This window comes from Symsagittifera roscoffensis, chromosome 1 (assembly GCF_963678635.1).
Source record: "Symsagittifera roscoffensis chromosome 1, txSymRosc1.1, whole genome shotgun sequence".
NCBI lineage: Eukaryota > Metazoa > Xenacoelomorpha > Acoela > Convolutidae > Symsagittifera > Symsagittifera roscoffensis.
This window is the reverse complement of record NC_087062.1, coordinates 68,554,321-68,579,808: the sequence shown is the minus strand read 5'-3', so window position 1 is coordinate 68,579,808 and position 25,488 is coordinate 68,554,321. Positions and strand designations below refer to the sequence as shown.

General features: G+C 36.8%; 3 protein-coding genes across 3 annotated transcripts in view; 1 reads left to right on the top strand and 2 right to left on the bottom strand.

The window, feature by feature from the left end:
• Positions 1 to 419: 419 nt before the first annotated feature.
• LOC134839483 (keratinocyte-associated protein 2-like) lies at positions 420 to 827 on the bottom strand. Its single transcript, XM_063855054.1, has one exon. The coding sequence runs from the start codon at positions 825 to 827 to the stop codon at positions 420 to 422; it is 408 nt and encodes a 135-aa protein (XP_063711124.1).
• A 2,802-nt stretch (positions 828 to 3,629) lies between these two features.
• The window catches only part of LOC134848171 (glycogen [starch] synthase-like), a 183,251-nt gene continuing 161,392 nt past the window's right edge, over positions 3,630 to 25,488 (top strand). Inside the window, exon 1 of the mRNA XM_063865537.1 lies at positions 3,630 to 3,641. The gene's annotated coding sequence lies outside the window, so the exon portion shown is untranslated. The remainder of the gene's footprint in view (positions 3,642 to 25,488) is intronic.
• LOC134848162 (dolichyl-diphosphooligosaccharide--protein glycosyltransferase subunit 1-like) lies at positions 19,933 to 22,494 on the bottom strand. Its single transcript, XM_063865525.1, has one exon. It carries the CDS (start codon positions 22,483 to 22,485, stop codon positions 20,689 to 20,691), a length of 1,797 nt encoding a protein of 598 aa, XP_063721595.1. The 5' UTR covers positions 22,486 to 22,494; the 3' UTR covers positions 19,933 to 20,688.

Genomic DNA, 25,488 nt, shown 5'->3' with positions numbered 1-25,488 from the left:
AAAAATAAACAAGCATTAGACTGAAGTAGAGTAGTAACAACCTTTTATGACGTGTACAAAGGTGTCTAGACTAAATATGAAGCCCCATGGACACGGACCCAATCTCACCTACAGAAGTAACTGCCAATCTCTACCAACCAAGAAATTGGATAACGACAAGATCACAGAATATATTTAATATACAAACATTACACATGAAAATATTACATGAACTTTGTCAAGTCACAATTACCTTTTTCCCAACTGTTTCATAATTCAAAAAATATTAATCCCTAATAGCATAAAGGACAAAAAACAAGATAATGATACCATATGTTACAGCAATATTTTTGATACATCAAGCATTTCTCTCTAACATGATTTGTATTCTTTCCATTTCCCTGCAATCAGAATAACGGATACTTGTCCAAATAACAGAACTAGTTCTTCTTCTTGTTCGCTCTGGTCTGCGAAGCAATGTAAGCCTGTGCCTGCGATGCTCCATATTTTCCATGGGACAATTTATTCAAGTAGAACAAAACTATCATGCTGAATATCATACAAGTAGTTGCACAAACTCGGTGGATAAGAGAGCACGAGAAAACAGCTAAGCCAACAGCCACTGCCACTTCGAAAAGTGACGATGCGAATCCCTTGTCGAGCAGAATATTCTCTAGATTGTTAATGAAGGTAAGGATGAAAAGGAAGAGGATTGAACCGACTAGTCCACCGCCGATAGTTCCGAGCTCGGAAGACTTGAACATGTCCTGCAACACTTGCATGGCAGCAAACACTACTACACTCAAAATTCCAGACACAGCACATGACAGTTCAGTTGGGGCTGACATTTTCTTTGCTACTATTGTGCTACCTGAAATCATTGCAAAATTACTTGATATCCTAACACCAGTTCAGTTCAACTACACAAAAGAAAAGCATAACCAGCTGACTTCCGTATGAATCACAACCAGCTAACTCGGTTAATGAAAGATACATTGCTGAAAGATTTAATTGAAACCAAATACATCTTAAATGTTCAAAACGTTGCCATCTAAGGGATTCCAACCATTGTGGTAATTTCAAAAAAAACATGCAGAAAAAAGCCTGCTTCCCGATATGTAAAAAACTGTCTAGTTGCCACACGAGAACTAAACACACAAGAATTTTACAAGGGCAAAACCGAGATCAGAACCTTTAGCTTTGCTGTCAAAACACCACTGAATTTACTAACGCCTAACAACTCCTACTCTCACCCATGCTATACTAAAAACATAGCCAACAAACTGTTGGAACAGTCACTGAAGAAAATGAAACAGAAAAAGATACCGACTTGTTTTTTGAAAAAATCTTCGAACTTCGAAAATAGATGCCCTCAAAGCGCTTTGAATTTCTAGAAAAATTTATCATTGGCACTTTATCGATAAAATTTGAGAAAAATGGGTCAAAAGGTAAATTTTGTATTTCGTTGGGAAAACTGAAAACTAAATTCCATTTTCGAAACTAGAAGTCGTGACCTTGACACTTTTGGAGTTTGCCTTCCATTTATTAAAGAAAATGAATTAAACTTGAACAGAATCAAAAGTCAAACCCCGAAAAAGTGGATTTGAGCCTGAACAATTTTGAGACTTTTTATGAACAAAAAATATATATCATTACGACCTATATAACAGTCTTATTGACGTTCACCGACTCTCAAAAAACCAAGCAACACTGAATGTGCTTTACTTAATAACCTCCAACAACAACAAGACTGCTCGTATTAGGGCGAGTCCCTTAATGTTCCGATTTTTTGAGAAAATCATCCCTCACGCCATATTAAGTACAAAGTGATAGATTTCGCTCCTAGTAAAAAAATCGATTATAGCAAACAAGCGTCCTTAGCGCGAATTATATCGTGCGTTAATTGTCCCAAATTGGCCAAAATGGGCAAACTTTATACATCATAACTTAACGAAAAATGATCAAAGGTAAAAAAAAAAGATGCTTTCGTTACAGAAGTCGGAACAAAAAGATCTTATGCACAAATTTGAACCAGATTCAATAAAGTTTCTGGCCGCAGTAATTTTTTCAAGAAAATTCTTTTTTCAAATTTGCGCCAATTTTCTTGCGAGTAAAAGGAGGAGGAATTATGTCAAACTTCAATCTTAGAAACATATAGAAACATAGGTTAAGGTTTGATTCAACTACGTTTATATTTGCAAAATCTCTAACCAAAAAGGAAAACGCTAGTTTTCTCATCAAAAAGAATTTCTTACCCAAAAAATCAAAGATTTTGTCTCGGGTTTATTGTATTTTTCAAACATTTCGTGATGCAAAAACGTTTAATGCTTCAATTTTTAAAGCTAACACAGATTTTTTTGCTTCACTCGCACTGAATCTGACTAAAAGATCGATGAGACATTTATCTAGATTTTGTAACACCACAATTGAAAGGGATTTAAAGTAATATATCACTCTAGCCCATCTGACATTCGTTTGTGTTACCTGATTTTGAGCGAAAAAAAAATTGAAAAAAAAACACAAGAAAAAAATTTCCAACCCCTACGAGTTCAGTGGTCGGAACAATAAAACACCAAACTGGGCATTGAAAATTCCGCGACAACAGGAGATAAAGTGTATATCCTGCTCAAAGCTATTCTCATCAACCAACACCTTCATCCGAACTGAATGTACAACATAGGCTAGTATAGTTGCATTGAATGCGTTGAAATTAAGCAGACATAAATCACTCATATAGCTTTTAACAAATTTATCGGACAACTTAACTTATTAAATTTCTGAAGTAATTCTGACCATAAAATTTAGAGAAAATCGAAATATTTCTTTACGTTACGCGTTTGTTTTTTGTCGGCATTTTATGTGTTTTAAGCTCTCAAAAATTGCATGGCAAACCGTTGTTGAATGACAAAGTTCTTTCTTTTTTCAATTGAGCTCTTGAAATGAGAAAAAATGAAAATCTCCGAAAAAGCGCCATTATTTTGCACTGCTCTTTTGTCAGTTCAAATGTAGTTTTGAAAAACCGATCGCAGTTTTCACGCCATTTCACTGCCTCAAGGTCAGAATTATTTCAGAAAATTTAGGACGCTGTCCGATAAATTTGTTAAAGGCTACAGTGCTGATTTAAATTAACCGGACAAAACGCGTTAAACTTGAAATTTAAAACGCATTTTTCTCAGATTGAGTTGAGTTAAGGTGAAAGCTTATGAAGACAAAACTTGCTTAGAATTTTAACAGAATTAATATGGTGCAATTTGTTTTGCGAAATTCGGGCCCAAAATTTTACCCCAAAAATGGGTCATTTTGGCTTTTCTTAGTTAATCAAAAATTACGCCAAAAATACCCAGTCGATCACAGACATAATTATATCAGACTGAGCCCCTTGTGTAGCCCAACAAACGTTGAGAAGAGTATATTCTCCAAAAAAAATTGCAAACCGTTAAAAAATTGTTTTTAAATAAAAAGTTGGTAATTTATATAGTAAAAACGACCTTTTTTGTCTATCAAGCAAAAATATATTAGCTTATACAATATTTTGGAGATTATAGCCGAACTGACTGTACAACATAGGCTAGTATAGTTGCATTGAATGCGTTGAAATTAAGCAGACATAAATCACTCATACAGCTTTTAACAAATTTATCGGACAACTTAACTTATTAAATTTCTGAAGTAATTCTGACCATAAAATTTAGAGAAAATCGAAATATTTCTTTAAGTTTCGCGTTTGTTTTTTGTCGGCATTTTATGTGTTTTTAGCTCTCAAAAATTGCATGGCAAACCGTTGTTGAATGACAAATTTCTTTCTTTTTTCAATTGAGCTCTTGAAATGAGAAAAAATGAAAATCTCCGAAAAAGCGCAATTATTTTGCACTGCTCTTTTGTCAGTTCAAATGTAGTTTTGAAAAACCGATCGCAGTTTTCACGCCATTTCACTGCCTCAAGGTCAGAATTAGTTCAGAAAATTTAGGACGTTGTCCAATAAATTTGTTAAAGGCTACAGTGCTGATTTAAATTAACCGGACAAAACGCGTTAAACTTGAAATTTAAAGGGCATTTTTCTCAGATTGAGTTGAGTTTAGGTGAAAGCTTATGAAGACAAAACTTGCTTAGAATTTTAACAGAATTATTATGGTGCAATTTGTTTTGCGAAATTCAGGCCCAAAATTTTACCCCAAAAATGGGTCATTTTGGCTTTTCTTAGTTAATCAAAAATTACGCCAAAAATACCCAGTCGGTCACAGACATAATTATATCAAACTGAGCCCCTTGTGTAGTCCAACAAACCTTAAGAAGAGTATATTCTCCAAAAAAAAATGGCAAACCGTTTAAAAATTGTTTTTAAATAAAAAGTTGGTAATTTATTTTGTAAAAACGACCTTTTTTGTCTATCAAGCAAAAATATATTAGCTTATACAATATTTTGGAGATTATAGCCTTGTTAAAGTTTGTTGGGCTACGTAAGGGGCTCACTTTGATATAATTATGTCTGTGATCGACTGGGTATTTTTGGCGTAATTTTTGATTAACTAAGAAAAGCCAAAATGACCCATTTTTGGGGTAAAATTTTAGGCCCGAATTTCGCAAAACAAATTGCACCATATTATTTCTGTTAAAATTCTAAGCAAATTTTATCTTCATAAGCTTTCACCTAAACTCAACCCAATTTGAGCAAAACGCGTTTTAAATTTCAAGTTAAACGCTTTCGTCCGGTTAATTTAAATCAGCACTGTATAAAGCAGCAAAAACTTTGCACACAAATTCATCAATAAAACTTTTTGCTCACAAAAGTGAACATGGGTTTTAGCACAAGTTATAAAAGCTCTTTTTTAACTAGAAGCAAAATTGAGTCGCATATATGCGAAAGATTGAGTCAATCATTGAAAAAGATTTTGTTTCTGAAATCTCACTGCTCAATTTTGCTCAAAAAATGAATAAACTAATTTTGTGATGGACGATTACGTGACTTGTGGTGCAATTTTTTGACTTACTAAAAACTAGCCAAAACAAACCCTCAAACTGTTATTTTGTATTTAAAACTTTAAATCAAACTTCTTTGTTAAAGTTCGTTGAATTTTAATTTCAAATCTAAATTTTTTATCAAAATCTGCATTTTTTATCAATACTGAGTTTTTTCTGCTCCGAACACGCTTATACGCTTCAAACATTCTTTTTTTTTAAAAAAACATGCTAAAATGGCAACCATATTGAATTTAGTTATTACCATGTGAATGTGAGGTGATGTGCCGTGCATTAGAATATTTAACATGACTCAACAAAAAAGCCGGAACCCCAACGACGACGCCTTCAAAGGATGGATTCGATTCTTGGCTCTCCATGATAAAAAAGGCGGCAAGACAACCACCCACCCATGTTTAGGGGAATTCTCAGTAGTCTGTGATTTTTATTACGGAGCGCCTATAGCCGTCAAAGCTGCTCCGTCTGCTTATACTAGAACTACTCCAGACTTAAATCGAAACCACGTAACTTTCCGGTAACTTACCAACTAAACAAACCCAAGGTAGCGTTTGATGTCACGTTTGTGATTGAATGCATTTTAAACAAAGGCCGGGCAACATCATCGGTATTTTTACTACCCCTCGTGCACATTTCATCTCGCTCCGGAACCAACGCCATATCAACTTCCACTGGCTCGCAAAACCAACAGAGGCGAAGTGGAGCTTTACTCAACCTGCGATACAACAAATTCATAAGTATTCAAAAAAAGAAACGGTTGAAAAACTAGGTCTACTGAAAATACACGAATGTACTTTTTCGTTCCTTGAAAAATGCTTTAGTAACGGAAAAAAACTAACGAAGGATGAACAAAGTCGCGAATGTTGAAGCAGACACCAGTAAGACAAAGAAAGATCATAATTTAAAGCTTTAAAAAAATTGAATCCCTCTGAAACTACAATGAAAAAACTTGCAACCAAAATGAAACTTGGTTACTCATGAAAAAAAAATAACATGCGGCAAGTAAGCCGAAAACATTTTGGCAGACAAATGAAAGACACAATCCGTTCAGACCAAAACAAGGAAGGTGGCGGATGCCTTATTGCTATCCACGAATTTATACAGTACGAAGAACTTACTGTAAACACCGACGGTAAGCTAGAGGCTATGTGTATCTCTGTGGTAGCCAGTTCAACGAAATTTCGTATTAGTAACTTCTAAATACCCCTAGATCAAGTTGCCTTCCCAGTTATACCACATTCCTTCTAACCTCTTAGTTCTGGTGATGCTCTGGTACTGGATGACGCCAACGCCTATTCTTCCCTCTGGAACTCTATTATTGAAGAAGATCAACGTGGTCAAGTGCTCTAATAAAATTACTGAATCCACTTTTGCACCATTAAATGAAGACTTCTAAACAGGCGTACATTTTAATTCTGATGCCCACCAATCTTCGCCTGACATTTCCTTTGCATCGCAATCCCGTTTACTTTCTGCATCCTGGATCCCAATGAAATCCCCAGAATCCAACCACCTCATACTTATCGAATTTACTCTCAATAACGACATACACTTTTCTCCAAAAAAGACAAACATACACTTCGTCAGGACTGATTGGCGGCAATTTACCGTAGAAATTGAGGCAGGTTTCCTCGTTTCGGAGATTCCCTCCTCATTTGCGACAGGAAAAACTCTTCAGGGATCTGGTGCTCAGGGCAGCAAACCACCACATCCTTGCCGAGCGTCATCGCCACTTCACCCCGTCTCTTTCTCCGAAGTTAGATTTTTTTGCTGTTGAAAGAGACCGCGGCCGCCAAATCAATCAGACCATGGAAACCACACAGCACTCTTAGTTAATCAAAAATTACGCCAAAAATACCCAGTCGATCACAGACATAATTATATCAAACTGAGCCCTTTGTGTAGCCCAACAAACGTTAAGAAGAGTATATTCTCCAAAAAAATTGCAAACCGTTTTAAAATTGTTTTTAAATAAAAAGTTGGTAATTTATTTAGTAAAAACGACCTTTTTTGTCGATCAAGCTAAAATATATTAACTTATACAATATTTTAGAGATTATAGCCTTCTTAAAGTTTGTTTGGCTACGTGAGGGGCTCACTTTGATATAATTATGTCTGTGATCGACTGGGTATTTTTGGCGTAATTTTTGATTAACTAAGAAAAGCGAAAATGACCCATTTTTGGGGTAAAATTTTAGGCCCGAATTTCGCAAAACAAATTGCACCATATTATTTCTGTTAAAATTCTAAGCAAGTTTTGTCTTCATAAGCTTTCACCTAAACTCAACCCAATTTGAGCAAAACGCGTTTTAAATTTCAAGTTCAACGCTTTCGTCAGGTTAATTTAAATCAGCACTGTTTAAAGCAGCAAAAACTTTGCACACAAATTCATCAATAAAACTTTTGCTCGCAAAAGTGAACATGGGTTTTAGCACAAGTTATAAAAGCTCTTTTTTAACTAGAAGCAAAATTGAGTCGCATATATGCGAAAGATTGAGTCAATCATTGAAAAATATTTTGTTTCTGAAATCTCACTGCTCAATTTTGCTCAAAAAATGAATAAACTAATTTTGTGATGCACGATTACGTGACTTGCGGTGCAATTTTTCGACTTACTAAAAACTAGCCAAAACAAACCCTCAAACTGTTATTTTGTATTTAAAACTTTAAATCAAACTTCTTTGTTAAAGTTCGTTGAATTTTAATTTCAAATCTAAATTTTTAATCAACATCTAAATTTTTTATCAATACTGAATTTTTTCTGCTCCGAACAAGCATATACGCTTCAAACGTTCTTTTAAAAAAAACATGCTAAAATGGCAACCATACTGAATTTAGTTATAACCATGTGAATGTGAGGTGATGTGCCGTGCATTAGAATATTTAACATGACTCAACAAAAAAGCCGGAACCCCAACGACGACGCCTTCAAAGGATGGATTCGATTCTTGGCTCTCCATGATAAAAAAAAGGCGGCAAGACAACCACCCACCCATGTTTAGGGGAATTCTCAGTAGTCTGTGATTTTTATTACGGAGCGCCTATAGCGGTCAAAGCTGCTCCGTCTGCTTATACTAGAACTACTCCAGACTTAAATCGAAACCACGTAACTTTCCGGTAACTTACCAACTAAACAAACTCAAGGTAGCGTTTGATGTCACGTTTGTGATTGAATACATTTTAAACAAAGGCCGGGCAACATCATCGGTATTTCTACTACCCCTCGTGCACATTTCATCTCGCTCCGGAACCAACGCCATATCAACTTCCACTGGCTCGCAAAACCAACAGAGAGGCGAAGTGGAGCTTTACTCAACCTGCGATACAACAAATTCATAAGTATTCAAAAAAAGAAACGGTTGAAAAATTAGGTCTACTGAAAAATACACGAATGTACTTTTCCGTTCCTTGAAAAATGCTTTAGTAACGGAAAAAAACTAACGAAGGATGAACAAAGTCGCGAATGTTGAAGCAGACACCAGTAAGACAAAAAAAGATCATAATTTAAAGCTTTAAAAAGTTTGAATCCCTCTGAAACTACAATGAAAAAACTTGCAACCACAATGAATATAGGTTACTCATGAAAAAAAAATAACATGCGGCAAGTAAGCCGAAAACATTTTGGCAGACAAATGAAAGACACAATCCGTTCAGACCAAAACAAGGAAGGTGGCGGATGCCTTATTGCTATCCACGAATCTATACAGTACGAAGAACTTACTGTAAACACCGACGGTAAGCTAGAGGCTATGTGTATCTCTGTGGTAGCCAGTTCAACGAAATTTCGTATTAGTAACTTCTAAATACCCCTAGATCAAGTTGCCTTCCCAGTTATACCGCATTCCTTCTAACCTCTTAGTTCTGGTGATGCTCTGGTACTGGATGACGCCAACGCCTATTCTTCCCTCTGGAACTCTATTATTGAAGAAGATCAACGTGGTCAAGTGCTCTAATAAAATTACTGAATCCACTTTTGCACCATTAAATGAAGACACCTAAACAGGCGTACATTTTAATTCTGATGCCCACCAATCTTCGCCTGACATTTCCTTTGCATCGCAATCCCGTTTACTTTCTGCATCCTGGATCCCAATGAAATCCCCAGAATCCAACCACCTCATATTTATCGAATTTACTCTCAATAACGACATACACTTTTCTCCAAAAAAGACAAACATACACTTCCTCAGGACTGATTGGCGGCAATTTACCGTAGAAATTGAGGCAGGTTTCCTCGTTTCGGAGATTCCCTCCTCATTTGCCACGGGAAAAACTCTTCAGGGATCTGGTGCTCAGGGCAGCAAACCACCACATCCTTGCCGAGCGTCATCGCCACTTCACCCCGTCTCTTTCTCCGAAGTTAGATTTTTTTGCTGTTGAAAGAGACCGCGGCCACCAAATCAATCAGACCATGGAAACCACACAGCACTCTTAGTTAATCAAAAATTACGCCAAAAATACCCAGTCGATCAAAGACATAATTATATCAAACTGAGCCCCTTGTGTAGCCCAACAAACGTTAAGAAGAGTATATTCTCCAAAAAAATTGCAAACCGTTTTAAAATTGTTTTTAAATAAAAAGTTGGTAATTTATATAGTAAAAACTACCTTTTTTGTCGATCAAGCTAAAATATATTAACTTATACAATATTTTAGAGATTATAGCCTTCTTAAAGTTTGTTTGGCTACGTGAGGGGCTCACTTTGATATAATTATGTCTGTGATCGACTGGGTATTTTTGGCGTAATTTTTGATTAACTAAGAAAAGCGAAAATGACCCATTTTTGGGGTAAAATTTTAGGCCCGAATTTCGCAAAACAAATTGCACCATATTATTTCTGTTAAAATTCTAAGCAAGTTTTGTCTTCATAAGCTTTCACCTAAACTCAACCCAATTTGAGCAAAACGCGTTTTAAATTTCAAGTTCAACGCTTTCGTCAGGTTAATTTAAATCAGCACTGTATAAAGCAGCAAAAACTTTGCACACAAATTCATCAGTAAAACTTTTGCTCGCAAAAGTGAACATGGGTTTTAGCACAAGTTATAAAAGCTCTTTTTTAACTAGAAGCAAAATTGAGTCGCATATATGCGAAAGATTGAGTCAATCATTGAAAAATATTTTGTTTCTGAAATCTCACTGCTCAATTTTGCTCAAAAAATGAATAAACTAATTTTGTGATGCACGATTACGTGACTTGCGGTGCAATTTTTCGACTTACTAAAAACTAGCCAAAACAAACCCTCAAACTGTTATTTGGTATTTAAAACTTTAAATCAAACTTCTTTGCTAAAGTTCGTTGAATTTTAATTTCAAATCTAAATTTTTAATCAAAATCTAAATTTTTTATCAATACTGAATTTTTTCTGCTCTGAACAAGCATATACGCTTCAAACGTTCTTTTAAAAAAAACATGCTAAAATGGCAACCATATTGAATTTAGTTATAACCATGTGAATGTGAGGTGATGTGCCGTGCATTAGAATATTTAACATGACTGTCAACAAAAAAGCCGGAACCCCAACGACGACGCCTTCAAAGGATGGATTCGATTCTTGGCTCTCCATGATGAAAAAAAAGGCGACAAGACAACCACCCACCCATGTTTAGGGGAATTCTCAGTAGTCTCAGGGATTTTTATTACGGAGCGCCTATAGCCGTTAAAGCTGCTCCGTCTGCTTATACTAGAACTACTCCAGACTTAAATCGAAACCACGTAATTTTCCGGTAACTCACCAACTAAACAAACCCAAGGTAGCGTTTGATGTCACGATTGTGATTGAATACATTTTAAACAAAGGCCGGGCGACATCATCGGTATTTTTACTACCCCTCGTGCACATTTCATCTCGCTCCGGAACCAACGCCATATCACTTTCCACTGTCTCGCAAAACCAACAGAGAGGCGAAGTGGAGCTTTACTCAACCTGCGATACAACAAATTCATAAGTATTCAAAAAAAGAAACGGTTGAAAAATTAGGTCTACTGAAAAATACACGAATGTACTTTTCCGTTCCTTGAAAAAGGCTTTAGTAACGGAAAAAAACTAACGAAGGATGAACAAAGTCGCGAATGTTGAAGCAGACACCAGTAAGACAAAAAAAGATCATAATTTAAAGCTTTAAAAAGTTTGAATCCCTCTGAAACTACAAGGAAAAAACTTGCAACCACAATGAAACTTGGTTACTCATGAAAAAAAAATAATATGCGGCAAGTAAGCCGAAAACATTTTGGCAGACAAAAGAAAGACACAATCCGTTCAGACCAAAACAAGGAAGGTGGCGGATGCCTTATTGCTATCCACGAATCTATACAGTACGAAGAACTTACTGTAAACACCGACGGTAAGCTAGAGGCTATGTGTATCTCTGTGGTAGCCAGTTCAAGGAAATTTCGTATTAGTAACTTCTAAATACCCCTAGATCAAGTTGCCTTCCCAGTTATACCGCATTCCTTCTAACCTCTTAGTTCTGGTGATGCTCTGGTACTGGATGACGCCAACGCCTATTCTTCCCTCTGGAACTCTATTATTGAAGAAGATCAACGTGGTCAAGTGCTCTAATAAAATTACTGAATCCACTTTTGCACCATTAAATGAAGACACCTAAACAGGCGTACATTTTAATTCTGATGCCCACCAATCTTCGCCTGACATTTCCTTTGCATCGCAATCCCGTTTACTTTCTGCATCCTGGATCCCAATGAAATCCCCAGAATCCAACCACCTCATACTTATCGAATTTACTCTCAATAACGACATACACTTTTCTCCAAAAAAGACAAACATACACTTCCTCAGGACTGATTGGCGGCAATTTACCGTAGAAATTGAGGCAGGTTTCCTCGTTTCGGAGATTCCCTCCTCATTTGCGACGGGAAAAACTCTTCAGGGATCTGGTGCTCAGGGCAGCAAACCACCACATCCTTGCCGAGCGTCATCGCCACTTCACCCCGTCTCTTTCTCCGAAGTTAGATTTTTTTGCTGTTGAAAGAGACCGCGGCCACCAAATCAATCAGACCATGGAAACCACACAGCACTCTTAGTTAATCAAAAATTACGCCAAAAATACCCAGTCGATCAAAGACATAATTATATCAAACTGAGCCCCTTGTGTAGCCCAACAAACGTTAAGAAGAGTATATTCTCCAAAAAAATTGCAAACCGTTTTAAAATTGTTTTTAAATAAAAAGTTGGTAATTTATATAGTAAAAACGACCTTTTTTGTCGATCAAGCTAAAATATATTAACTTATACAATATTTTAGAGATTATAGCCTTCTTAAAGTTTGTTTGGCTACGTGAGGGGCTCACTTTGATATAATTATGTCTGTGATCGACTGGGTATTTTTGGCGTAATTTTTGATTAACTAAGAAAAGCGAAAATGACCCATTTTTGGGGTAAAATTTTAGGCCCGAATTTCGCAAAACAAATTGCACCATATTATTTCTGTTAAAATTCTAAGCAAGTTTTGTCTTCATAAGCTTTCACCTAAACTCAACCCAATTTGAGCAAAACGCGTTTTAAATTTCAAGTTCAACGCTTTCGTCAGGTTAATTTAAATCAGCACTGTATAAAGCAGCAAAAACTTTGCACACAAATTCATCAGTAAAACTTTTGCTCGCAAAAGTGAACATGATTTTTAGCACAAGTTATAAAAGCTCTTTTTTAACTAGAAGCAAAATTGAGTCGCATATATGCGAAAGATTGAGTCAATCATTGAAAAATATTTTGTTTCTGAAATCTCACTGCTCAATTTTGCTCAAAAAATGAATAAACTAATTTTGTGATGCACGATTACGTGACTTGCGGTGCAATTTTTCGACTTACTAAAAACTAGCCAAAACAAACCCTCAAACTGTTATTTGGTATTTAAAACTTTAAATCAAACTTCTTTGTTAAAGTTCGTTGAATTTTAATTTCAAATCTAAATTTTTAATCAAAATCTAAATTTTTTATCAATACTGAATTTTTTCTGCTCCGAACAAGCATATACGCTTCAAACGTTCTTTTAAAAAAAACATGCTAAAATGGCAACCATATTGAATTTAGTTATAACCATGTGAATGTGAGGTGATGTGCCGTGCATTAGAATATTTAACATGACTGTCAACAAAAAAGCCGGAACCCCAACGACGACGCCTTCAAAGGATGGATTCGATTCTTGGCTCTCCATGATGAAAAAAAAGGCGACAAGACAACCACCCACCCATGTTTAGGGGAATTCTCAGTAGTCTCAGGGATTTTTATTACGGAGCGCCTATAGCCGTTAAAGCTGCTCCGTCTGCTTATACTAGAACTACTCCAGACTTCAATCGAAACCACGTAATTTTCCGGTAACTCACCAACTAAACAAACCCAAGGTAGCGTTTGATGTCACGATTGTGATTGAATACATTTTAAACAAAGGCCGGGCGACATCATCGGTATTTTTACTACCCCTCGTGCACATTTCATCTCGCTCCGGAACCAACGCCATATCACTTTCCACTGTCTCGCAAAACCAACAGAGAGGCGAAGTGGAGCTTTACTCAACCTGCGATACAACAAATTCATAAGTATTCAAAAAAGAAACGGTTGAAAAATTAGGTCTACTAAAAATACACGAATGAACTTTTCCGTTCCTTGAAAAATGCTTTAGTAACGGAAAAAAACTAACAAAGGATGAACAAAGTCGCGAATGTTGAAGCAGACACCAGTAAGACAAAAAAGTGATCATAATTTAAAGCTTTAAAAAGTTTAAAACCCTCTGAAACTACAATGAAAAACACTTGCAACCACAATATAACTTGGTTACTCATGAAAAAAAAATAACATGAGGCAAATAAGCCGAAAACATTTTGGCAGACAAATGAAAGACACAATCCGTTAAGACCAAAACAAGGAAGGTGGCGGATACCTTATTGCTATCCACGAATCTATACAGTACGAAGAACTTACTTTAAACACCGACGGTAAGCTAGAGGCTATGTCTATCTCTGTGGTAGCCAGTTCGTCGAAATTTCGTATTAGTAACTTCTAAATACCTCTAGATCAAGTTGCCTTCCCAGTTATACCGCATTCCTTCGAACATCTTAGTTCTGGTGATGTTTTGGTACTGGATGACGCCAACGCCTATTCTTCCCTCTGGAACTCTAATATTGAAGAAGATCAACGTGGTCAAGTGCTCTAATAAAATTACTGAATCCACTTTTGCTCCATTAAATGAAGACACCAAAACAGGCGTACATTTTAATTTTGATGCTCACCAATCTTCGCCTGACATTTCCTTTGCATCACAATCCCGTTTACTTTCTGCATCCTGGATCCCAATGAAATCCCCAGTATCCAACCACTTCATACTTATCGAATTTACCCTCAATAACGACATACACTTTTCTCCAAAAAAGACAAACATACACTTCCTCAGGACTGATTGGCGGCAATTTACCGGAGAAATTGAGGCAGGTTTCCTCGTTTCGGAGATTCGCTCCTCATTTGCGACAGGGGAGAAATTCTTCAGGGATCTGGTGCTCAGGGCAGCAAACCACCACATGCTTGCCGAGCGTCATCGCCACTTCACCCCGTCGCTTTCTCCGAAGTTAGATTCTTTTGCTGTTGAAAGAGACCGCGGCCGCCAAATCAATCAGCCCATGGAAACCACACAGCACTCCCCTTACACATATTTCCAACTTAAATCTAACTAAAGATTCAGACAGCAAAAGACAAAGAAATAGTAGTAAATTCGTAATCGGATCAAGGACTGTGGTAGGTGTGCACCCTATTACAATTGGCTCGAAAAATATAACCTCAAATACTGATACAGCAAAAGCGTTCAATCACCAATTTACAAATGCTAGGAGCCATGCCTCCGACAAATTATTCAGGATAACTTGAGACAAAATTGTTAAACTTTCTGTCTGCTACCCAACTTTTCCTCCCTCAACAAACTATACACGCCATTGCGGTTAGAAAACCCTCACAAGCATTCGGTGCGGATGGCCTTTGAATGTCCAACTCAAAAACCTCGGACCTCTAGCACTTGATTACTTGACTTATTTCTTTAACCTTTGCTGTCTGAAATTATTATCCCCAAATGTGTAAAACTTCAAAGTTATCGCCGTGCCCAAACCTGAAAAAGACCATAAAATTTACACATCGTACAGGCCTGTTTCACTACTGAGCCTAGCTGTCAACATTTTAGATAGGATCATCCAACCCTTTTCAACAAACATCTCTCTAAAGCAACAAATCATGACGGGTTCCGCCCATTTCACTCCACCGCAACCGCACTCTCCACCCTTGAACTTTTTATTACTGATGGCTTTAACCAAAATCGCCCTTCCTTACGTAATGTTCTCGCCACCCTTATTATTTCAAAGGCAATTAAAATGGTGCGTCATAGAATACTAGAGAACTCATGACACACCGCTGCCAGGAATTAAAATTCGCTGGCTTAGCAAATATTCATGTGTAAGACAAGCCACTAATTTTTACGACAAGCCACTATTTTTAAAAACAAGTTTCCCGGCACAGAATTGTTAACTGTGGTGTTCACCAGGGCTCATTTAATCACCCGCTCTTTTCAACTTCTACGTCCATGACGCCCCTCCGCCCCACCCCGAAAAAGTTCGCCTCCCCACGAATGCTGACGATTTCCACCCCTTCGCCAAAAAACTCGAGGTTGAGGCAGCATCGTGCTCATTAAATGGTTATCTGCAACGTATTTTCAATTTTTCACCTCCCGTAAGCTAGCATTCGCGTCCTCTACAAGATCAGTTACCTTGCTGTCGTCGTAAAACCAAGATTTCAGCAAAAATCTAACTGACTTTAAAGTTAACGAATCTCCATCCTAATGAAAATCAAACCTTTAGCGGTTACTTTTGCACCAACCCTGGGTTTTGCAGCTCACAGCAGATACGCTGACAAGGCGTTAGCAGGTTCTTCTTAGGGTAAGTCTAATGGGACCCTGCTTTTAACTGAAGAAGCCTTAATTCGTCCTATTTTAGATTTTGCCTCTCCGGCCTGGGCGCACGCCGACAGCAAAAGTTCTCTTAATCACCTTCGTATCACCAAAATCATGCCGTCCGTATTATCACTGGCTCAAATCTTAACAGCTGCACTGACCTTCTTCACATTGAAGTTGAAATCCTGAACGTTCCGAGCCATCACTGCCTTCTAACTTCTCAGTTTTTAATCTCCCCATACCGTTCACATCACCCAAATCATTTTTAATACTGTAACCCACCTCACTTTCACGTCAAGATCGACAATCGACACTAAGTACTTTTAAAGACGAAACAGACTCCCCTTTAACCAACCAAAACCCGTGACTAACTCTTAAACAATCAGAAGAAGTTTCCACTTTTGTTTTTGAACCACCACAAGTCCCTTCTTTAACAAAACCATACAAATTTCGTAACAAAATTCCTAGCAGAAAAACCTCCCTCAAAGTCATTTGTATTGCGCCTCAAGCATAGCACGCTCTAAACAGTCCCTTCCCAGAACCACCCGCTGTCAGCTTTTCCAACTCCGGTCTAATTACAGTCGGTTTTTAAACACTTACGTCTCCCGCTTAGACAACCAAGTTTCCCCCACTTTGCCCTAACTGTCAATTGTCATACAACAGTAGTTGCCATATTTTTAACTGCCCCAGAAATCCCTTTTTACTCCCGCAGACCTGTGGTTGAGGGCAGTAGAAGTAGCGAAGTTCCTTAGCCTGGAGACAGACGGGCAGAACCCGCCCAAAATGAGTTTAAGAAAGAAAAAACAATTCACTGAAAATAGGAACATTGTATTCGGGTGTGTTGCATTTTATTGTTTTCTACGCTTGTCAAATATTACAAAAAGTCATCGGAACTAGTCGAGTGATATATCATGTCACGGCTCTTTCGTCCTGATTCAAACAACATCTAAAAATTTTGATAAAAAATCTTCCCAGTGTTGAAAAACTCGTTTGAATTTTTAATAAGTTTTGGTCTAAATTTGTTCAGCCAAAAAAGTTTCCGCAAATAAACATCGAAATGGGCGGAGTAAAATATCAAAACAAAGCTCTTTCAGCCTTACCTCGAACGACAATAGAAACTCGAACCACCCGCTCAAAATTTTTAAGTTTTGCTTCAATTTTGAGCAAGTTAAGCAAGCGAGCAGGCTCATTATGGAAAAACTTTAGTGCCATGAAACTTTAGTAAAACTAACTTCAAATGTTTTTAGCGCTATCTTGAGAACAAAAAAAAGTTTAAGAAATGCAAAAACAACTCTACATGAGAGGAAACAAAAAAAATTTGAATTGTTTGGCGTTTTCTTGTAATTTTCCGACTAAAACCGTTGCCCGATTTGCTTTTTTGATTGTGACCATCGAATATGCCTAAATTTGATGTTATTCTCAGATCCTTTTATCACACAACGCACAAAAACCAACACTAATTTGAAAAAAAAAAACATTAAAGGGCTTTTTGTTTTTTCATGAGTATGGCCGGAACATTCTGTGCTACCTGCACAGTAACCGGCTATCCTTGTTTTTGTCCAAAAACACATTTTTAATTTTAAAAATACTGACAAAAGCCAGTTCCAGTAGGTACTCGAACCCGACATCTTATTGTGCAAAACGACCGCGTTACCTCAATGCCACGAGAGAAGGAACATAGAAATTGTTACACTTCAGTTATCAAGCAAGTACAGTTTTTTTTAGAGATTTCAAAGTGTTATCATCTACAATGACCCCAAACCGATTATTCCCAAAGCCCTTTCTACTACACCCCTACAGTAACTAATATATAAAGTTATCAACCTCCTAATCATTCATTCTCTCCGACTCCCCATATAATGCAAACGCAGAAGCATACAAAACCAAATTCAATTGAGTAAATTTCAATTGCTCCCGTGTCATCAATTCCCTTTCAATACCTGCAAAGCCTTTTTCAGAATGCAATATCTTAATTGTAATGCAATTTCAGGGAAAAAAGCCGAGAAAAAAATCACTTCGTGAAAAAAAAAATAGCCGAGAAAAAAGAGCCCGAACTGAGGAAACTAAGTCAAAATCCCTGATTTTCTGCTATACCCATAGACCGAATGAAACATATGTTTACGTTCAACAACCAAGACCAAGTCTCTACTTTTGTTTTCAACTACTTTAAACCAATGTTAACTGAATCACAACAAGCAAGAAACCATGCTTCTCGTCTAAATCCCTAGTCTATCTGTATCCCCTTCAGAAAACTCGAACCTTCAGAGCAATCCTTACCCTGAACCAATCGCTCGTCCAGCTCCAGTCCTTTTAAACACCTACTTGTCTCGCCTAGACAGCTCCATTTCCCCTGTATACCCAACCTGTTCACTTGCATCCTTCATAACTTAACACTTATTCAAATTTCTCAATAAATCCTTCTGACTCACTCCCACGCAGGGTTGCAAAAAAAACATGATTCTGACAAAAAAAAACGTTTTAAACATGTTTAAAACAAAAAAAATCACATAATTCACAAAATTAGCTGCTCAGCACACGTTTTCTGAAAGTTAGTTTTTCAAGTGTTTCCATGCCAAGACGGTTTCAGAGGTAGTCTTGGATATAGCCCTTTGTCGAAAACATTATTTCGAGACCAGCTGAACTGGGGGACAGTTTTTCCATCTTCAAAGCGATTTCTCCAATTTCCTTCCAAATCTTTCCCATTGCTATTTGATAGTTCAAAAAATTTACCTTTTTTGTCTGTGTATTCTTGGAACTCATTTTTTAGAACCGGTAAGTTCTCTCCAATAAAGTTAATGACTTCACTGTTGCATTCCGGATGCTTCGCTTTGAAATACAATGGGCATAACAAATAGGCAGTGAACCACGAATACGGAACAGAACGATTATACCTTTTCTCAGCGAATTCCAACCACTCAGGTTGATTGAGTAAACTCGCTTCAAATTGCATCTCTTTTACGACCAGTAGCCATATTTGCACGTATCATCATTAGCTTTGATCTTAATTAAGAAGAAGAAGAAGAAGAAGGTAAATTCAAGTCTTCTGAAAAGACAATAATACAAGTATGAAAACATGAAAAGTATCAATAGTTAAAGTTTCAAAGTATCAAACATCAGTTGTAGTCTGGGTGTAGTTGTTGTAGGTAACTCATGTTTATTGGGACAAATCTCTGAGAGGTCTCGGAATATCAGCGCTATTAATACGGTTCTATAACTTGGCTTACAAATCATTGATATTGCTACGAACCATTCGACCAGAATAAAATTTCGGATTCTAATTGATTTTCCAATGATTCTCAATTGTATGACGCGCTCAGAAAGCGTTCAAATATTGACCAATCATGCGTCGTTGTTTTAAACGCTGAAATTCGTATTGTTTCAAACAGTGTTTTAAACGTGTTTAAAACATGTTTTAAGCAAGCTCTATTTTAAACATTGCAATCCTGCTCCCACGGACCTTCGGCCGGTGGATGCTGCTAAACTCTTCAAATGGAGACTGGCGGCCCAACCCGAGCAACGTGGGCTAGCAAACAATCAAATAGAGCCAAAAAAGATGAGCCAAAAAGGGACGCAAAAACTCAACCGAACACAAGCCCAAAAAATTGAAGTCAAAAATTGACTACATGTTTGATTGGCAAAACACTTGATAACGCTCTGAAACCAGCTTAGTCTAAAAAAGAAAATTTAGGAAAAGACGCCATAGATTATTTGGATTAAAACAATCAATGTGCGTGACGAAATAACGTAAAACGCTATTAGGTTTATTCGAGTCAGAAAATTGGCCAAGTCAGGTACATTATCGCCACATCAACTGGATTAAAACAGTCGCTGAATATGATTCAAAAACATTACAAAATTTCAGATTGACATTTTTTGTGACAAATCATTTCTGATTGACACTTTTTTCTAAAACTAACTCAATGTAGTAAAACAAAAAAATTCAAATCCGCTGGGTAACGAAAAAAAAAATTTTTTTTGTGCCCGCTAAACAAGCTGAAAAATTTGCACTTACACTGATGCCATAAAAAAACACAAAATTATACAAACTAAATAATGAAATGAAAGGCTTCTAGAGATGATTAACTTCTGAATGCTACAACACAAAACTTCGGTGGTGCAATAAAATTATCATGAGATATTTTTATTCCAGTACAACATAATACATATATGTCATAAATCGCAACAAGTATTCCAATCGAATAATATAATATTTTACAATATTAAGCCTCAACTTCAATTGGTACTAAAAAGATGATGAGAACAACATATAAACCGTTATGCAAATCGATTGCAGGCTTCTCTTTTAAAACTCTTCGTAAATTCTATTGTATACTTGAAAAACGATCACCAAACAAAGACTTAGTTACCATTACCATTTTTATAGGCCTTTTATCTGCATCGGCATATTCAAATAATATCAAGAAACTGTACACTATATAAGTGTTATCCTCAAATAAATCACCGACAAGAATTCAAAATACATTTTTCACACACATGAGCAACGTTTAATTCAAAACAAAACTTCACCGCTATAGAACATGTTTATGATTTAGAAGACAAGGTTTTCTAGGGAGTCGAGAAAGGCTCGGGGGAAAAAAGTGGATAGTTGCAGTCTATAGTCGTGTATATTCATGGAATATGACGCTGACGCTAGCGACCTTAACAAAAACTAGTAACAAGAATTTAACCTGCAAGAAAGTAACAAGAAAATCCAAATCGACAGAACTGGAAGAGAAAGTGCCTTTACTTGATTTAAATAGTCAAATTCTTGAAACTAAAATTGAAAAGTGGCTCTATAGCTTAGCCAAGGTGTTGTTGATTTTAGCCCTGACCTCTGCCTTCTTCTGTTCAAGCGACTCTTCGGTTCTCTTGAAGGCCTCGTGAGTCACTGACTGGTTGACCACTTTGATAGCATTGGTCATCACATCCGATACATGTCCAAAATAGACGTTGTGGTGTCTTTGGATCTCATTTATTCGCTCAGTTACATCTGGCGAATCTTCCTTGACACTTTTGCCCAGTTGGTCAATCGCATTTTTGGCTTCCTTCAGTTCTGCTTCAACGTTTTTTCGCACATTGTTCAGTTGATCCTGATCTTTAGTCTTTCGGAACGAAGCTACTGCATCTTCAAGTTTGTTGCAGAGCACCTCACGCTTGTTCTCCAGAGCAAACACTTGTTCAATCGCACCCGCGACTCTCATCTTCGCCTCTGCCATGTTGTCAATAGAGATTGAGAAGTCCATTCGAACAAACAGAATGACGCTCAGGAAGATTATCATCAAACCAGTTATGATCATCAGTGGCTCTCTAAGCAAGAAGATCGAATTGTACGAGTAGGTCAGTTCAAAATCCTGGATATGATCCTCGACCAGATTATCCTTAGCGAGTGTCACGATAGGCCGTCCTGATATATCCAGGAAGGTGTAGTGCAGAGCATCAGCTTTTCTGCAGTGCGAGTATGGAACATTAACCTGGATGTCAGAAGCGCCTTCAGGTAGAACTATTTTGATCTCTGCGTGGTCAACGGACATGTCATCGAAAACGTGGTCCACAAACCTCATTTTCAGCATGTATTTCGATCCTCGGCTAAACAGGTACTGATAACTTGGCAGGTTGTATCCCAATAAGTAATGGGTCTCCCATCCTCCGAAGAGTGGGTATCGGGGTCTGATCTCTAGCTCAACCGAATCCAGGAGCTCCAACATATGGCTCGTGGAGATGTTTCCAATTTCATCCCTATAGTAGACATCCTTGGCTCCAGCTGGTAGGACGGTCTTGTACGATTTAACCGAGGGTACACCATCGTAAGATCGCATGTACATGTAATCGAATCTGGAAAAAGATCCCTTCAGCTTGGCACCTGAGTGTTGCAACTTTATCGCTTCTTCAATTGCGATATTACCACCCCAGTGAGATACTTCAACCCATCTAGTCAAATCCGTGATTGTCAGGAATGGCGAGTTGTTCTCAGAATGCACAACAACATCCACAACGCTGTTCGCTGCAACATTTTCAAACGGTCCGTATTCGATTTCTTTGTCCGCCCCATGGTTAGGTTCTATTTTGGTGTAAGAAATTATTTTCGAGCTCGACAGTTTGAAAACGGTACTTTGAACACGCGACTTGTAGGGCGAGAAAAATCGAGAATTTTGAGTAGTCGTTATCAACTGAGGTTCTGATTGTTTGATCTCTTTTGGGAACGGAACAAGAAGTCCTCGGAACACTTCATACACCACAACCTTCACTCGATCCCCTTTTGCAGAAACCCCTTTTTTCAACATCACCTTGTGATAGAGAGGCGTCGACTTTTCGGTTCCTTTCACTTCCGAAACTTCCAATTCTCCGCCATCTAAGCCATCATTCGTCACTCCTAAGAACGACAATTTGTCGGCAAAACGTGGTTCAGTACTCAAGTAGAATTCTTTTGCGGCCGAAGATTCAATGTTCTCTAGTTCTATCTTCGTAGTGATTTTGGTCAGATGGGTTGATATATCGATAGTCCGGTCAGCAGATACCACCTCAAACTGGAGCGGAATAGCTGAGACATGACTGAATATCAGCAGACAAGCTATCCAAAACAGAGATATCATGACTCTAAAAAATAATTCACAAAAACGACCATTTAGAGCTCAACAAATGAACTTACAAGAAAAACAACTTACATTTCAACATGAAATATTATTTCAACACAAAAGTCAGTAACATAATATATGCAAAATTTCTAATAATCTGACTCCCGATTTGCATTTTTAAAACATTTGAGCACAAGCATAGCAGCGCTTAATATACCAGGAGATAGGGAAACACAAGATCATTTCACAGACTGATTTTCCAGAAAGCAAGAAAGACAAATCATTTTCTTTTATGCAATACCACACAGGTTTTCCACTTTCAAATTCGCATTATTCAAAGTTAGACAACAAAAATGAAATTAATTTATTGAATTGCAGCTTTTTATTCCGCTGCGATGTAAAAAAAAATCAGCTTTTAGTATTTGCCGCTATAAAGCTATGAGAACCTGTTGAAATAAAATTTAGAGCAGTCAAGTTTTAAAAATTACTTCAAATAACCTGATTTATATTCTAAAAAAATTTACCAATCAAACGATAGAAGTAAGTTCACTCAGCCAACAAAACAGAATAAATATTTAATTTGAAAAAAAATAAGCATGATAGTCAGTTGCTGTTCATAAAAACTACAAAGAAAGAACTTGTCTTATTTTTTTGAAACAATTGTCGTTTTTTGTGTGTGGTGTGATGCGAGGACTATACAACCATGTAGAAAATTAATTAATTAGGTATAGTAGACAAAAGTTGTCTTCATAAATAAAAATCACGACAAAGAAAACAAAAAAATCAAATTTCGGAGTTTTTTGCCCAAAAATTTTTCAACTTTTGTTAGAAAACTTTTGTTGCAGAGGAAGCGCTAAATGAAGCTTCCAAGACTAGATTTCGTTTCGTAAAATCAAGTTTTTTTCAGCCCAAATGACCAAAGTTAATTAGACTTTAAACTAACCAGTTCTTCTCGCCTCTAAAACAATTTTTTAGCAGGAGGTTCTAACAACTCGTTCTTTCGATTGAACTCAATATCATTACATTGGCAGGGTAGTTTTTGAGAAAAATATCGGTCAAACATTCCCCCACAGACTTTTCTAAGCCTGTAGAAAGTGGAGTGAGTGTGCGGTAAAAAGGCGGCCATTACATTGGTATCATTTTTGGAAAGCAGTAACAAAAAGAAAAAAACCAGAGCGTCCAAATAACCATAAACCGTAACAATAAACCAAATCGTTCACAATTTTGTAATACCTTTTTTATCAAAGAAAAATTCCATGAAATTTTCGAACAAAAATAACCATTTCAGAGACCTGGAAAAATTTCGAAATAATGTGACAAAAAGTAGGCAATTTTGCGTGTATATTTTGTTTCGGCGTTTAAAATGGGTCTGGTGAGGCTGATTTATTGTTTATGCAAACTTGTAAGATCTCAAATCACGCCACCGGAATTATTAGGAAAAGAACAAATTATGGAAAAACAACATGGGTAGTCAGTTGCTACACACGAAGCACAGAATGTTCCGACCACTTTCATAAACTACAGAAAATTTTTTTTTCCATTTATTGAATAAATTCAAATTTCGTTTCATGCTCGTGGTGTGATGAGAAAGTATACATACGCGTACAAATTTGGTGAATTAGGCAATCGACAACAGTTACCTATAAAAAAACGAACAGAGCGAAAAAAAATCGAAAAAATATCATCACGACCTATATAACAGTCTTATTTACGTTCATTTACATACAACAACAACAAGACTGCTCGTGTCAGTGCGAGTCCCTTAATGTTCTGACAGTCTTTTTTTGAGATTTTTTGAGAAAATCGTCCCTCACGCCATATAAAGTTCAAAATGATAGATTTCGCTCCAAGTAAAAAAAATCGATTATGGCAAACAAGCGTCCTATAACCAATTATGATCACTTTCTAAGACGGATTAAATTTACGCTGACGCGTTAATAGCGCGAGTTTTATCGTGCGTTATTTGTCCCAAATTGGCCAAAATGGTAAACTTTAAACATCATAATTTTACAAAAAATGATCACAGGTAAAAATATCTTTTCAAATTTAGAGACAACAAAACCTTTTCAATGATATAAAAACTTCGGGCACAAATATTTCGTTACTTTCGTAACAAAAGTCGGAACAAAAAGATTTTAAGTACAAATTTGAACCAGATTCAATAAAGTTTCTGACCGCATTAATTTTTATAAAAAAATTCTTTTCTTTTCAAATTTGCGCCAATTTTCTTGCGAGTAAAAGGAGAAGGAATTATGACAAACTTCAATCTTAGAAACATAGGTTAAGGTTTGATTCAACTACGGTTATATTTGCCAAATCTATGACCAATAAGGAAAACGCTAGTTTTCTCAGCAAAAAGAATTTCTTACCCAAACATTCAAAGATTTGGTCTCGGGTTTTTTGTATTTATCAAACATTTCGTGATGCAAAAACGTTAAATGAAGCTTCAATTCTTAAAACTAATACAGATTTTTTTGCTTCACTCGCACTGAATCTGACTAAAAGATCAGTGAGACATTTATCTAGATTTTGTAACACCACAATTGAAAGGGATTTAAAGTAATACTAGCGTGTTATACACCTCTGGTGCTTCGAATTTTTGACAACTCAAGAAAAAGCGCATATATTGGAAACCAGATCTGCAGGCTTTTAGTGTACTCTGACAGCACCCAATTACAGGGTTGGTAATTTCAAATTTTATGAACTTTTTTGAATTCCAATTTTCCGTCAAATCTCGAAAACGTCATATGTCGAAAACTACAAGGATCTGAGCAGTCATATTTGGAGGCAAGATTCGCAATCCTTGATAGTACTCTGACAGTACCCAACTACAGGGTTGAAAATTTCAGATTTTTAAAAAATAACAATAATTTAAGTTTTCTGAAAATTTTGGAAAAAAAATCACAAAAAACGTCATATCTCGAAAACTACAAAGATTTGAGCAGTCATATTTAATGACAAGATTGGCAGCTCCTGAGAGTATCCTGACAGCATCCAACTACAGGGAAAGGAATTTAAATT